The 13,980-nt window shown below is 49.7% G+C and overlaps 1 protein-coding gene across 4 annotated transcripts in view; it reads left to right on the top strand.

Annotated features, from left to right (window-relative positions):
- Positions 1 to 13,980, top strand: part of ADCYAP1R1 (ADCYAP receptor type I) — a 77,987-nt gene that overhangs the window by 27,596 nt on the left and 36,411 nt on the right. For all 4 annotated transcript variants that reach the window (XM_053553628.1, XM_053553627.1, XM_053553625.1 and 1 more), the window contains exons 5-13: positions 3,249 to 3,356; positions 5,782 to 5,802; positions 6,870 to 6,911; positions 8,236 to 8,345; positions 8,799 to 8,896; positions 9,381 to 9,513; positions 10,417 to 10,570; positions 10,981 to 11,041; positions 11,633 to 11,702. In XM_053553628.1, coding sequence (XP_053409603.1) covers positions 3,249 to 3,356; positions 5,782 to 5,802; positions 6,870 to 6,911; positions 8,236 to 8,345; positions 8,799 to 8,896; positions 9,381 to 9,513; positions 10,417 to 10,570; positions 10,981 to 11,041; positions 11,633 to 11,702 — 797 coding nt within the window. The remainder of the gene's footprint in view (positions 1 to 3,248; positions 3,357 to 5,781; positions 5,803 to 6,869; positions 6,912 to 8,235; positions 8,346 to 8,798; positions 8,897 to 9,380; positions 9,514 to 10,416; positions 10,571 to 10,980; positions 11,042 to 11,632; positions 11,703 to 13,980) is intronic.

Here is a 13,980-nt window from a genome sequence, read left to right as displayed (position 1 = left end):
TTCTGCAACCCTAATGATGGGGGCCAGAGGGGTAGGCAGAGAGCTGTGAGCTCCCAGTGTGGTCAGGGATATTGTCCCCAGACTCAGACACTGGGATTTGGGTCTTCGGGGTCATGGAGTCTAGTTCTAGGCTTCCTACCTGCCCTAATGCTGCAGGAATTGTCCCTAGGACTCTGGAAAGGGCCTAAGCTGGGGACATAAAGAAGTACCAGGAGGGCTTTGAGAGTGGTGACAGATGGATTCTGAGAGCCCTCAGGCTCTGGTGTGAGGTGGGGCACTTTGGCAGATGTGCCCCTTGGAAGGCACCCCCAGCCACTCTAGTCATCCTCTGGACACTTTCAGGTCCCGGATGAATTTCTCAAAATTGAAAGTACCCAGAGACACCCAGAGCCCTCACAGTGCACACAGGAAACATGAGTCATGGTGGAGGGGGTGGTGACTACCCTGAGCCATGAATGAGCCTGTGCAGAGGGAGATCAGGACTCAAGTCTGGGGTCTCTAGGGCAGGTGCTGAGAGGAAACCTGCCTTTCCCCGAGCTCTGCCCTCAAGTGTAACCTCGGCTAGCTCTGTTTCTCCACCACCAGAACCCTGCTGCCTAAGTGGTCCCCAGCACAGGGTAGGTAGGCACTCAGTAAATACTTGTTAAGAGAGTGTGTTCCACACTCTGCCTGTGACACAAGAGCCCCCTTCTCCTGTGCCTCCTCCAGGTAGCCCCACAGCCCTCTTGCCCCTCAGCCCTCATGACCTGCTCATTCTATCTAAAGTGGCTCTGTGACCTTAGCAACATCAGCTGGCAGCAATAGCTGGCTTTGCTAGGGCCTAATGTTCCACATTAAGGGAACATCTGTTGGCTGGGGTTTCCAGGGTGTAGGCCAGACACAGCCATGCTTCATGGCCACTCCACGGTCAACATGGGCCACGGCAACCAAAGATGTGCTGTTGGGTCTCTTTCAAGAACATGATGTCACAGCCAAGTGCATGCTGGCTAGACTCCTGCGGTCATGGTCAGACAGGAACTGGTGCTAAATGACCTATTGCTGTGAGATCTGGGGCCTGCTCCCCTCATCTGGCCTTCAGTGTCCTTGCTTTTTTGGTTAATTGTTCTCAGAGCTTTCTGAGGCGCTTCTGGCTCCCAAACTGTCATTCCATGAACAGGATGCTATGTAGGATAATGTGCCTGCATATGAATTCCAAAACAGTGGGATCTCGATGCCAAGAGAACAGGTTTTAGTGACCAGAAGCTGCGGGTAACTTCTGGTCCAAACAGCACCCCAAAATCATGGACCCCGATAGTGAGACTGTGAACTCCTGAGGCTGACCCCGGGGCCTCCACTGCCTGGCACCTGCCCAAGTGTCTTCTGAGCCCTGTTCTTGGGCCTCCTTCCTGCCTTCATTTTACCTTGCAGGTTTCTGCCTCATCTCCCTACCTGGGGTGGGGGGGCTGTCTCTGAGGAACAGTTCCCATGGGCACATAGTGGGACTAATGAAGTGAATGATGGTAGCGTCAGTGAGCCTGCAGCGAGTGAGCTGGTTAACCCTCACAGCAGCCCTGTGTGGCAGGGCCTTGCCAGTCACTTGATGTCCCTTACACTGCACAGAAGCCCTCTCTGTGGCTGGTCTTTATAGGTCACCAGGTGTGGGTCCTTTTCCTGCAGCTCTGCTGTCTGACACACGCCTGCTGCCTCCCCACACTGAGCCTCTTGCATCACTCCCTGTGCTTCTCTGCCCACCCAGTGGATGGGGGTTCCTCAGGGCTCCCTCCTCCATGTGCTCCTTTCCCCGGGTGAGTGCTGTCATCCCGTGGCCTCAACCACTTACTCACAAGGTGGAATGGAAAGTGAGCGGTGGATCTGGGGCTAGAGGGGAGAGCAGAACTGGAGGTGCCGTGCTAAGGAATTGAGGATGCTGGGAGCACTGAAAGTGTGAGATTGGTTGTGTGTGTGGGGGGTCAATGACATGGCCAGACATTCCTTTTGAAAAATTTGTGCTTATATCTGTGTTGGGTTGAGTGAAGAAGTCAGTGAGGACACTGTGCCTTACTTCCTGTGAAGATCCTGAGTGCTTGCCCTGGGGTGAAGAATGGGGCAAGGAAGCTGCCTGTGGGCTCAGCCCCCAGGGAGTGCATGGACCAAGGACTGGGGGTTGTCCGCATGCAATTCTGCCTGCTAAGTCTGTAGCCCGGGTGAGTGGCACATGCCGCCAAGGGCAGGGCACCCACCAGCACGTGCACTTAGTCAGGGCAGACAGGGCATGACCTCCTAAGAGCTGAAATTGTTCCTTGGATTTAGCAGCGAAGAGGTCACTGGTGACCTTGGTGAGAGGCGTTTTAGTGTGGAGGAGGGACAGAGACAGCAAGGATGGAGTGTGGGAGGAGGTGGCAGCATCCAGCGCAGGGAACTCCACAGAGAGCTGGGCAGGGCTGGAGGGGGAGGTGGGCAGAGGGGGAGAGGAGTCTGAGGGACCACTAAGTCCCCTAGATCTGAACCCTGGTCATCAAGCTCAACATCTTTTCTTTCCTTGAAGCTCATGTCACCAAATCTTGGTGACTCCTGAATGCCTCTCACTTGGTCCTTCTCTTCCTGTCCATCAGTCTAATCCCCATGACACTGCAGTGGACTCCACAGTGTCCCTGCCTCCTACCTTTCCCCCCTGCTCTGAGTCCTTTCAGTTTCCTCTTGGCATATGCAGGCATCTGCCCAGTGGCTTTCCCCTCTGCCCCCTCTGATGCATGGTGCATGTGTGCCCTCCTCCCAGCTCCCCTGATCTGTGCCTACCCTTGGGGAGGGAGGGGTGAAGGTGCAGCAGCCTCTGCCAGCTGGTGGAGGGCCCCCCTAAGGAGCTGGGTCTGAAGCAGGAGCACTGGGAGGTAGTGGAAGCTGTTGGAAGAAGCGGGAGGTCTAGAGGCAGGAGGGGCTGCCACAGAGACCCTGCATCCCAGGGATCCAGCCCTGCCCTGGCATGACCCTTTTCCACACTCCTGCCAGAACTGCAGGGCTGTGGTGCTGGGTGAAATCAGGTGAGGTCTCCCTCTCAATCCCCAGATTTCCTGAAATGACTTTGTCCCGTCTTTCTCTGAAGGGTCTTCTGGGTGCAGGGCTGGCCCTGCCTCAGTGAGCCTTGCCTTCCCTTTCTGCACCTGCTCTTCTTGCAAGGGCCTGGCTTGTGAGCAATGGGGCACACTGTGTGTGTGGGTGTGTGTATATGTGTGTGGCTGGGCCCATGCTCACCATGGCTGTCCTCCCCACAGGTTGCCCTGGGATGTGGGACAACATCACATGTTGGAAGCCTGCCCGTGTGGGTGAGATGGTCCTGGTCAGCTGCCCAGAACTCTTCCAGATCTTCAACCCAGACCAAGGTGGGTATAGCCCAGAGTCTCTTCAGGTCATGCTTGGTCTAGCCCCCTCCCCAAACTGGGCCAGGGCCCTCCTGAGGGAACAAGCACCAGAGATGGGAGGCCACTCTTGTGGTCAGATATGCCCTGCTCTAGAGCCCATGATCTGAAGTGGTGGATGGAACCACAGACACACGGGCACACATGGGGAACATCACTGTGGGTGGTCCAAGGCTGAGCTCTCAGGCAGGGTCTATCCTGGCTCTGTCATTTTCCCTCCTTGAGCAAGGCAGTTCTCCCTCCAATCTAGATCCCTGTCTGTCAGAAGCATGTGCTCTGGCTCCCTCAGAGGTGTCTTTTTGCGGGTACAATGAAGTGATGCACGTGGATGGCCCTCAGCGCAGGGCCTGACGCATTTTGAATGTTCAGTAGTAAATGTTGGCAGCTGTTGTGATCACGATCACTCCCACGGCCACGAAGATTCTCAGAGACCCCCCAGAGGATGTTTGGAGAGGCACACGCAAGCAGACAGCCTCAGCAGAGTGGGCCATGAGAGGCAGACAGCTGGACTCAGGACACCCTCACCCACTCTCACCCACTTGGAAATGGTCACAGGGCCCAGCCCTTACTGCAGGCTGGCGCATGCTCATGTTTGCTAAGCAAAACAGTCCTTGCTGCTCTTAGGCAGTTACATGGGCTTAGGTGAGGTGAAGCTGGGGTCCTGGCTGCTCACAGAGAGGGCACTACACTCAGAGACAGTGTCATCTATGACTTGGGGATGCTGGTACCCTCTCTGTGAAAAAAGGCTGGTCATGATGACCTTAGTTTGGGGTGTGTCTGATTGAGGTCCCCAGGGGCCACTGAAATGCTGTGGAGGTATCCAGGGGCCCAGACCAATGTGGGAGTCTGTAGGGTGGGCAGAGTAGCTGAGTTTTGCAAGGTGAGGTGTGGGGGTGAAGACAGGCACCAGAAAGAAGTGCCCTGCCCAGAAAAGTGAAGTCCTAATGGCACCATTTCCTTTAGGAGGGTGTCTGAGGGGAAGGGGTGGCTTTGATGGCTCCTTTGGATGCGAGTCTGGTGGGCTCTTCCAGGGGAGTTCCTGCCTTTCAGCCAAAGGTTGTGAGCTCCCACTGAAGGCTGGTATCTGTCCAGCCCACCCTGTCCCTCCACTACCCTCTGTGGGCAGGGCTGACCCCAGGTGGGAGATTTCCTGAAAAGCTGCCTCCCTAAGCCTTGGCCAGTGGCTCCTGAGGGTTCAGCAGGGTCTGAGTCATGTGTGGCTGTGCACAGGTCTCTTGTGACCTGACCTCAGCTTCTTCCTTTACGGGCCTAATGCTGAGGCTGATGTTTTTCTAGAAGGGCCAGTTTCCAAGCTCTGCTCCAGGGTGGGGTACTGCCTCCCACAGTCCCCTGTTCTCTCTGAGAAGAGAAAGGCAAATTCACTTGCCAGCAACCTTCACTCTGCCCTGGAGTGGGGAGGGGCTTGCGGTGATGGGAGAGAGAGAGAGAGATATGTGTTAGGGTCACAGGCCCACTCTGGTTCCCCTTAAGGACAGATGTAGAGTGTCTAAGATGCACCCCACCTTTCTTTACCCCTCCTACCTTCTGGGGCCCACCAGCCTCCAGACCTCATGACAGCACAGGAAGAGGGTGGGGTGAACTCTGCCATGCCCAGGGCTTGAGGACTGGTGTGACTCCGAGCCCAAGGAGATAGGTAGGAGAGTGCTAATGTGAGAGTGCCCTGTGTGGTGGGATGTAGGGCTGCAGCAGCCCATGTTTCAGCCCCAATTTTGAATTCATTCCTACAGTAACCAACTTAATCATTTCCTCAATGTGTGTATGCTTCATTCAGTCATTTATTTCAAGTTTATTGAACATCTACTCCAGGTCAGCTTCCATGCCAGACTGCTTCTTTTCAATAACAACAACACAAGGCAAAATGAATCAACAGTAAAATGAGATTTCCCTAAGATATGCTTTCCTCCAGCCTCCTTCCCCTCCACCCTCCCTCAGGCAATGGTACCAGGGAGTGTTGTTTACACTTCTGATTCTTAATGGTTCATTAAGGCAGGGCCTTTTTAGCACCTCTGCTCACAAAGCTTGATTGGTGAGACTTGCCTTGAACACTTGGAAGGGAGAGGATGGAATTCCTCATTTTATTTCTTGGCTCTGGGAGCTGGTTGAGGTGTTATGGCTATGGAGATGAGGGAGGGAGTACTGGCCTCTCTCCTCCTCTCAAACACTGCTATTCATTATGGTCTAGAGGTGGAAGCAGATGCTTCTAGTGTCTTCAGCTTATGGTTTTCATGTTTTCTGGGACCCCAGCAGAGCCTCTCTCCAGAGCTTGGGGCTGGGGGAGGACGTGATCAGTGGGACACACTGGGAGCAGCCCACGACTCCAGCCCCTGCTCACCTGTGCATTCTCTCTCTCTCTCTCTCTCTGTTTTAGTTTGGGAGACTGAAACCATCGGTAAGATGAACCGCGGTGAGGACAGACCAATGTCCATCTTCCCATCTGCCCATCAAGTAGGAGCCTACCCTCAGGATAACCCAAGCTCTGGCTGTGGGGAATAGGTGGGAGTAGAATGAGATGCTGGGCAGGCATCAGGTTCTTCCTGCCTCCCTCCCTGCCCCCCTCCCCATCTTGGCCATCCTGGAGGTGAGGGCACAGGAAGATGCAGGACACAGACCTCAATCTCAGGGCTCCCACTTGCTTGTTTGGGAGGATGAGATTCGGCAGCGGAGGGGCTAGAAAACAAGCCCGCACATGCACGTGGGCACATGCAGGTGAACACCGACAGGTCTGAATGTGCATGGAGTCCATGCAGATGCCGACATCCCCGATGGCTGGCTAGGAAGCTGAAATGCACAGCCAGGGAGAGAACAGAAGAGATTCAGTGATGCCATGCGCAGGTGGAATAGTGAAGAGTCAGGGGAGCCTTCCTGGAGGAGATGGTGTGTCAGCTGGAAAGTAGAGTGGAAATGGGGGTTCATTGCTAGCCTGGGATTCAGCGTGAGAAAAGGGTAGAAATGAGAATAGAGTAGAGAGAGAAGGAGAAAAATGTCTAAGGATGAAATCTTTGGGGTTCTGGGTTCTCTTGGATGGGAGACCCAGCCAAGGTCAGGGTCAGGGTAGAGGGTTGAGCACCAAAAAAATAATCACAAGCTCTGGGTCCATGTTGATGTTCTTTGCCCTTTTCTTGAGAAGGCCCCTTTTGCTCCACTCTGGAAGGCCCTGTATTCCCTTTGGCAGTGATCTGGTGATGGGAGACTGAGTCATGGGTCATCCTGAGCAGCATAGAAATGCAAACCCAAGGAGACTGGTGTTAGCAGTGGTATGGTACAAAGGCCTGTGGTTGCTGTGGTTGCTCCCACTTGCTTGTTTGGGAGGATAATACTCACCAGCTAGGACCCCACCCCTCAGTTCTCCAGACTACAGGCAGCCTTGGTCTTCCAGGGTAGAGAGCAAGCTGTGCCTAACCCTGGCAAGTTGATACACTAAGCATTGTGACACATGCCCATGTCTGTATTTTGCAGGAGAGTTTGATTTTACTGACAGTAATTCCTTGGATCTCTCAGGTAAGCTGCAGGCCGAGGTCCATGGTGGCTGGCTGGAGGGAGGGTGTCTGTGGGTGTCTGAACTTTGAGACCCATTCCAGGCTGGACTCTGCCCCTCGGTGGCTTTGTGATCTTTGGCAGGTCGTTTTTCTTTTCTAATAAAGCCACCGATTGTCTCCATGGAAAAGTGTGCAGATAAAACATACCCATAGATTTTCAGAGGATCCAGAAAAGGATCCAGTAAAGTAAATGATTCCTGGATTAGCTGGTCTCTGATGGTTTTTGAACCTCAGCATACCAAACAGTGGTTCTCAAACTTTTAACTGTGTATCAGTATCAGATTCCCCTTCCAGAATCTCTGCCTTCATAGGCGTAGGGTGGGGCCTGAGAATGTGCATTTCTGTCCAGTCTCCCAGGTATCCACTCTGGAAACTGCTGCCCTAAGGTTTTGCATCCTTCTGCAGTTGCTGGGGCAAAACAGCTTTGTAAAGTAGGCACAGTCACTGCAGGGTTTTAACAATCTCAAGAACACTCCATCTTCCGGAGATTTCTATCGGAACAATACAGTGGCACATTCATGGAACAGTTCTGAACAAAGAGGTTTATACTTCTCTGAGCCTACATCATGTTATAAAAAGAAAAAAAATGAAAGAAGGGAAATAAAAGAAAGGAAGTGGCTTTTCCATCTAGGACACGTTTTTAAAGAAATTGTTTTTCAAAGAAGCTTCCCTTTCCTCTTCCCACCCCCCTGATGTGGGCAATGGCTATGACACCCCCAGGTATCTAACAAAATAGCCTTAAAGTCAATCAAAGATCATGCTGTAGGTGAATGGTCTGGTACTTGTGAATTAAGCAAGCCATGTGTCCCATTAGTGTGGGATATTGCAGTTGCTGGGAGGTCCAGGCTTGGAAAGGAAGCATCACCAAGAGGTATGTTTTGGAGGTGTGCCAAAGACCCACACAGAACCCCTGGAGGTGGGCCTGGAATCTGCATTTGTGAGCAGTCTCCCAGGTGACATTAACATTTGATACAGTCTGATCCAGGGCCCAAGGCTCAGGCCTTTGCCTGATGCGTATATGGGAAGGTTTCAGAGAGGAAGTTCTGTAAGGATTCTGGCTGCGGCTAGCTTAGTCTCTTCATCTTTGGTTGAGAGATCAACTTATCCCTGTCTCCCTGCCTCCTCCCCCATCAGCAATCATGGATTTCTTGAATCTTCTGTCCCCATACTTCCCAGTTGAATGTATTGATTTCTGGGAATTCCCACTTAAGAAGCAATTTTTGCGTTAGCATTGCAGGGCCCTCTCAGTCACTTCTGCACTTCACTGAGTTTTCTTTCCACTGCAGACATGGGGGTGGTGAGCCGGAACTGCACGGAGGAGGGCTGGTCAGAGCCCTTCCCTCATTACTTTGATGCTTGTGGATTTGATGAATATGAATCTGAGCCTGGAGACCAGGTGAGTGTCTACCATGTCCCTCAGGAGTGTTGGGGGTGAGGCTGAGGAAACTTGGGTTTCTTGGCAGCATTCATGAGCACCTGCTGTGTACCCAGGCTGCATGCACCCAAGGGGCAGCTGGTATGCTGCCTGAGCCTCCCACCTCACCTCCTCCAGGACTCTGAGCTAGCCAGGCCCAGTGGGGAGATTCCAGACCTTTCTTCAGGCTGATGCTGCTGTCTGTTCTCAGTGGTCAGTGCTCATACCTTCAATAAACACTTACTGAGCACATGTAAATGGCTGGCGCTGTGCAGGGGAGTATAAGAGCTCAGGCTGGCTAATAGTGGGTAGATGTCATGTTAGCAGGAACAGAAGCAGGGGAGGAGGAACTTGGCTGGGGGTGGCAGGTCTTAGCCTGGGAGACTGGCTGTAGCCCCACATGGAGCCCTGAGTGTGTCCTATGCTCTGCAATAGGGTTACTACTACCTGTCGGTGAAGGCCCTCTACACAGTTGGCTACAGCACATCTCTTGTCACCCTCACCACTGCCATGGTCATCCTGTGTCGCTTCCGGTGAGATCCCTCAGCAACATTTGTGCTAGGGCAGCCCACCCATACCTAGAGCTGGGTGGGGCCTTGGAGACATTGCTCTGTCTCACCCCTTCCCACTCCAGATGCCACCCCTCATAAGGTGGTTTCCCCACCCCTGGGGTAACAGATGGGAAACTTGACCCCAGAGAGGACAACTGACTTGTCCAGGGCCACACAGCCAGCAGAGCCTAGGAAGGAGACCTCCATTCCTGGCATTAATTTTCCTGGTCTAGACAGAGCGAGGTCAGAGGAGGGAGAAGTCTGGCTGTGGAGTCATGGGGCCAGCTACAGGCCCTGAGAGTCAGTGAGGATTTGGAGAGTTGGCAAGAAGGGCAGTGGCTGAGGTGAGCCTGTTAAGATAAAGCCATGGAGTTGGCCCAGAGCACATGTACGCGCGGAGGGTATCAAATGCACTGGGGCTCACTGCTGTGGGGTCCAGGCTTCTTTCTCACTGGCCCCTGTGTAGGAAGCTACACTGCACACGGAACTTCATCCACATGAACCTGTTTGTGTCATTCATGCTGAGAGCCATCTCTGTCTTCATAAAAGACTGGATCCTGTATGCGGAACAGGACAGCAACCACTGCTTCATCTCCACAGTAAGTGAGCAGAGCAGGTCCAGAGGACCCCTGTTAGCAAGGCCCTGCACCCTCCCTCCATCCTCCAGGTCACAGTCTCCCTGCCTGGCACCCCAGAGGTCCCATGTCTTCCCACAGGCAATTCAAAAATTGCCATGAAGTTACTAATGGTCAAAGTATGTCACTTCCAACCAAAATGCTTCCTGTCCCTTGGCCTAGGTATTGTACTTGGTAGAACAGTTGGAGAAAGGTCAGCTGGGAATGCCAGGACCCAGTTGGCTGAGAAGGAAACTGAGGCTCAGAGAGGGCTTTCTTGGCCCTTGGTCTTTTAAGTTGTCCAACACAGGCACTGTTTGTCCAGGGGTCTTCCCAGACACCTTCCCAAGCTTCATACCTCTGAGGTGGCATGCAGAGAAGCGGGGCTTTGATGAGGTAGGACAGGAAGAACAGCTTCGAGTCTTGTGACCAGGAGGTGTGCTTGGGGATCTGTGAGAGGAGGCTTCTGAGGCCCAGGAGTATATAACCTCTGCCTGTGAGGTGTCCAAATTCCTTTTACCAGGGAGCCTCTTGCAGGGATCTCTGGCTACATCTGTCCCTACTCACTTACCCTGTGGCAGGAAAATAGGGGAGAATGAGTCAGGGGGCTTGGAGAGGGCTCTGTGCCTGCCACTTGCCCTTTTTCTGCATGTGCCATTTGGCCTTCATGGGCAGCTTTGACTCAGAATCATATGGTGGCTGTGATTTTCAACTCTTTGACAGGAATGCTGATTCCCTTATATTCTTGGGATGTTTGAGCCTAAGCATGCCTGAGCTGAAGGGCTCAGGGTTCTCCCCTGGTTCCATCGGGCTGGATTTTCAGGGTTCATGTGTGAAGGCAGGGGAGGGGAGTTCATGCCTTCCTCCACCTGGTGCTTCTCCCTGCAGGTGGAATGCAAGGCCATTATGGTTTTCTTCCACTACTGTGTCGTGTCCAACTACTTCTGGCTGTTCATTGAGGGGCTGTACCTCTTCACCCTGCTGGTGGAAACCTTCTTCCCTGAGAGGAGATACTTCTACTGGTACACCATTATTGGCTGGGGTAGGTCACTGGCTGTGGCCTGGCCAGATTCAGGCTTCATGGCCAGGTGTGTCCTTGGTTCTGCCTTCAGGGAGTGTCAGGTGAGCAGGGCCACTGCCCTGCCCTAGGCTAATGGCCTAAAGGCCTTTTCTTAGACTAAAGGCCTTTTCTCAGACCTTTTCTTACTCTTTCAGCCTGTGGGAAGTCCACCATCTGAGGGAGAAGTTATGCTCAGGAGTCCTTCTGAGAGGCAAGATAGTCCTAGGGGAAGATAGAGACCCACAGGAGGACTGGATGTGAGGAACAGTTAGGGTACCCTGGAACTCTGAGTCTGGGTGAGGGGTGATGGCTCCTGAAAGCTCCAAGTCTGAGGGAAACACTGGCATGTTGGTTTTCCTGCTATCACAGGCCTCCTTCACTTGTCTTCCTAGGGTCCCCAACTGTGTGTGTTTCCGTGTGGGCTACACTGAGGCTCTACTTTGATGACACGGGGTGAGTACACACCTGAGAGTCAGGGTCAGAGCACAGAGTAGGTTCTTATAGATGGGTTGTCAGTGGCTGTCCTGATTTCACATGACCTGTTCCCAACAAACCGTCCTACACCAGACCTAGCATAAAGCCCAGCCCAATCCCTGACCCCAAGCAACTGACCCACCCTGCCATGTCTCAGCTGGTAAACCTATCAGAGAATAGGTGAGCTCAAGGTTTCTGAGCTCCTCTCCCTTCTGGGCCCAGTTCTGAGTGTCTGTGTTCATTTTAGGGAGGTGAGGAAGAGGGTTAAGGGTGAGGTTGAATCCAGAGATTCATGGGTCTGGAGGAGAACTGTGGCCCTTTCTCAGGAGCCCATTGGTGACCTCAACTTGACAGGGAAGCAAAGGGAAAAGACCAAGGTGTAAATGAAGGAAATTTCAGAACCAGAGCCAGATTGACATCTGCAGCCCACTAGAGACCCCTCCTTGCAGTCAGCCCCCTTCTCAGGGAGTTGCAGGGGAAGAATATGTTGAACTCCCAGCTGGGTGGGGCAGTGTCATTCAGGAATTTGTGTCAACCCCCAGTGTGATCTCTCTTCTGTTGGTCTTTCAGCTGCTGGGATATGAATGACAGCACGGCTCTATGGTGGGTGATCAAAGGCCCTGTAGTTGGCTCTATAATGGTGAGTGTCCTTTATCATGGCTACATGATATTCTGTGATGTGATGCACCAATTATTTAGCTGTTCCCCTAGTGTTGCACATTCATATTATTCCATTTTCTCATTACAAACAATAGAAATAGTTTCGTGCATAATTTTGAGCATGTGCAAATATTTCTTTAGAAGAAATCCTTAGAGGTGGAATTACTGGGTCCAAAAGGATGTACATTTAAAATTTAAGATCCCAAATTATCTTGCAAAAACCTTTAACAATTTTTACCTCCCTAGGGAGGGTGGTTCATTTTCCAATGGTTTTGTCAACACTTATGGTATCAATTATATTAATTTCTGGACAGTCTTATGGAGGATAATGGTGGCTCATTGTTTTTAATGTTCATTTCTCCACCTTGCTAGTGTGACTGAGCATTTTTTTTCTAGACATCTATTGACAGTTTGTTTTTATTCTGTATACTCTATTTCTTTCTTTTGCTCATTTTTCTATCGACTTTTCTGTTTGAAGGACAGGAGCACCTCCTTTGTTGCATATTTTGTAAGTGTATTTCCATTTCTTTGTAACTTTTGTACAGTATATCATCAGCTTTCTCTTTATGAATTCCAAACCTTATTTCTTGTTTACACAGGCCTTTCTCAACTTAAGATATAAAAATATTTTTCTTAATTGTTATGTAACACTTCATGGATTGGAGTATTAACATGTACATCTTTAATCCAGCTGAAATTTCAATTTTGATCTTGTTTGAAATGATATTTAATTTTAACTAATTTTATTATATTGTTATAATGAATGAATATTCCACCCTCTCAGTCCTTTTGCTGAATCCTTTCTCTGTTATGTTGAAATGTCATTTTATTATGAACACTCAATAAGCTCATCTTTGGTTCTGGACTTTCTATTCTGTGTGACTAATCTACTTGTCTGTTCTCATGGCAGATATCCCATTGTGCTAGTTACTACATGTATAACCTTGTTATAGATTCTACTCTGCAAATTTCCCCTTCATCATTCTTTTCTTCAAAATTTTCTTACACATTTACTCTTGTAGGCAGACTTTTGAATACCCTTGTCAAGTTGCAAAAATGGTCTGGTGAGATTTGTATAGGAATTGCATTGAATTTATTAAAGACTAATTTGGAGGAGGATTGATTTTCTTAAAAGAGTGGATTTTCCTCTCAAAGAATGTGGCATGATTATTTATTCCATGTTTCTTATAGCATCATTTTGGTAAAGTTTTTTAGTTTCCTTCTTTGTTCTTGTTATGTTTATCTCTAAGGGCTTTTCCAGTTTGACCTTTTATTTGGTCTAGGAATCATTCTTTCATTATATTTTCTAGTGGCCTGCTGTCAGTATATAGGGAAGCTTTTAATGTATTTATTAGCTTTTATATACTTTTCTTAAGTCATGTTCCTGAACTTTCTTACTAGTTTTTATCCCTTTTCAGTTGGTTCTTGTGAATTTTCTAAGTAGAAAATTATACAATATACAAATGAAAATAATTTTTGGTTTTCCTTTCCAAAATTTATATCTTTTTTTTCTTGTTTTCATAAGGATGATGTTTGGTTTAGCTTTTAACAGTTACCCTTCATTGAATTAGGAAAATTTTTCTTCCTAGCTTGTTTCACTATGTATTTTTTTTTTTTTTTAGATCAGGAATGAGGGTTGAATTTTATCAATTGTGTTTTGGAGACATTCATTGAAGTCGTTATTCCCTTAGTAATGGACATTTATAGCATTCTAATTTGTCTTCATTATGAGCAATGCTGTAATGAATGTATTTGGCATAACTTAAACACGTGTGAATATGAGGTAGAACAATTAAGTTCACAAAATCATCCTAGAAAAAGTGCTACACACCTCATTGAAAAATATCACTTCAGTCACCTTCAAAGTACTTCCCTTGGGACGTTACACACTGATGCCAGCACCTAGTTCACCCTTCAAAGCCATTTTTCTAGGATGAGTTCATGAAATTAATTATCAGACTTTATACAATAATAGCTCTGATGGCCATTCAAGAAAAAGAGTTCCAAAATTGCTTTGAAGGGGGGGCTAGGTGTTGACATCAGAGCATAGCTTCCCAAGGGGAGTACTTTGAAGGTGACCCTAGTGCTATTTAGCAATGAGGTATGTAGCACTTTTTCTGGAATGAATTCAAGAACATAATTGCCCAACCTCGTATGTCTTTAGAATAAATCTCTAAGAGTGGAATTTTGGGACAAAAGTATATGTACATTTAACATTTTCAAGGGTATCAAATTGCCCTCTATGAGCAAGATATAAG

This window comes from Nycticebus coucang, chromosome 11 (assembly GCF_027406575.1).
Source record: "Nycticebus coucang isolate mNycCou1 chromosome 11, mNycCou1.pri, whole genome shotgun sequence".
In the NCBI taxonomy this organism is placed as follows: Eukaryota; Metazoa; Chordata; class Mammalia; order Primates; family Lorisidae; genus Nycticebus; species Nycticebus coucang.
Note: the sequence above shows the minus strand (reverse complement) of the source record. Positions and strands in the feature narration are given on the sequence as shown.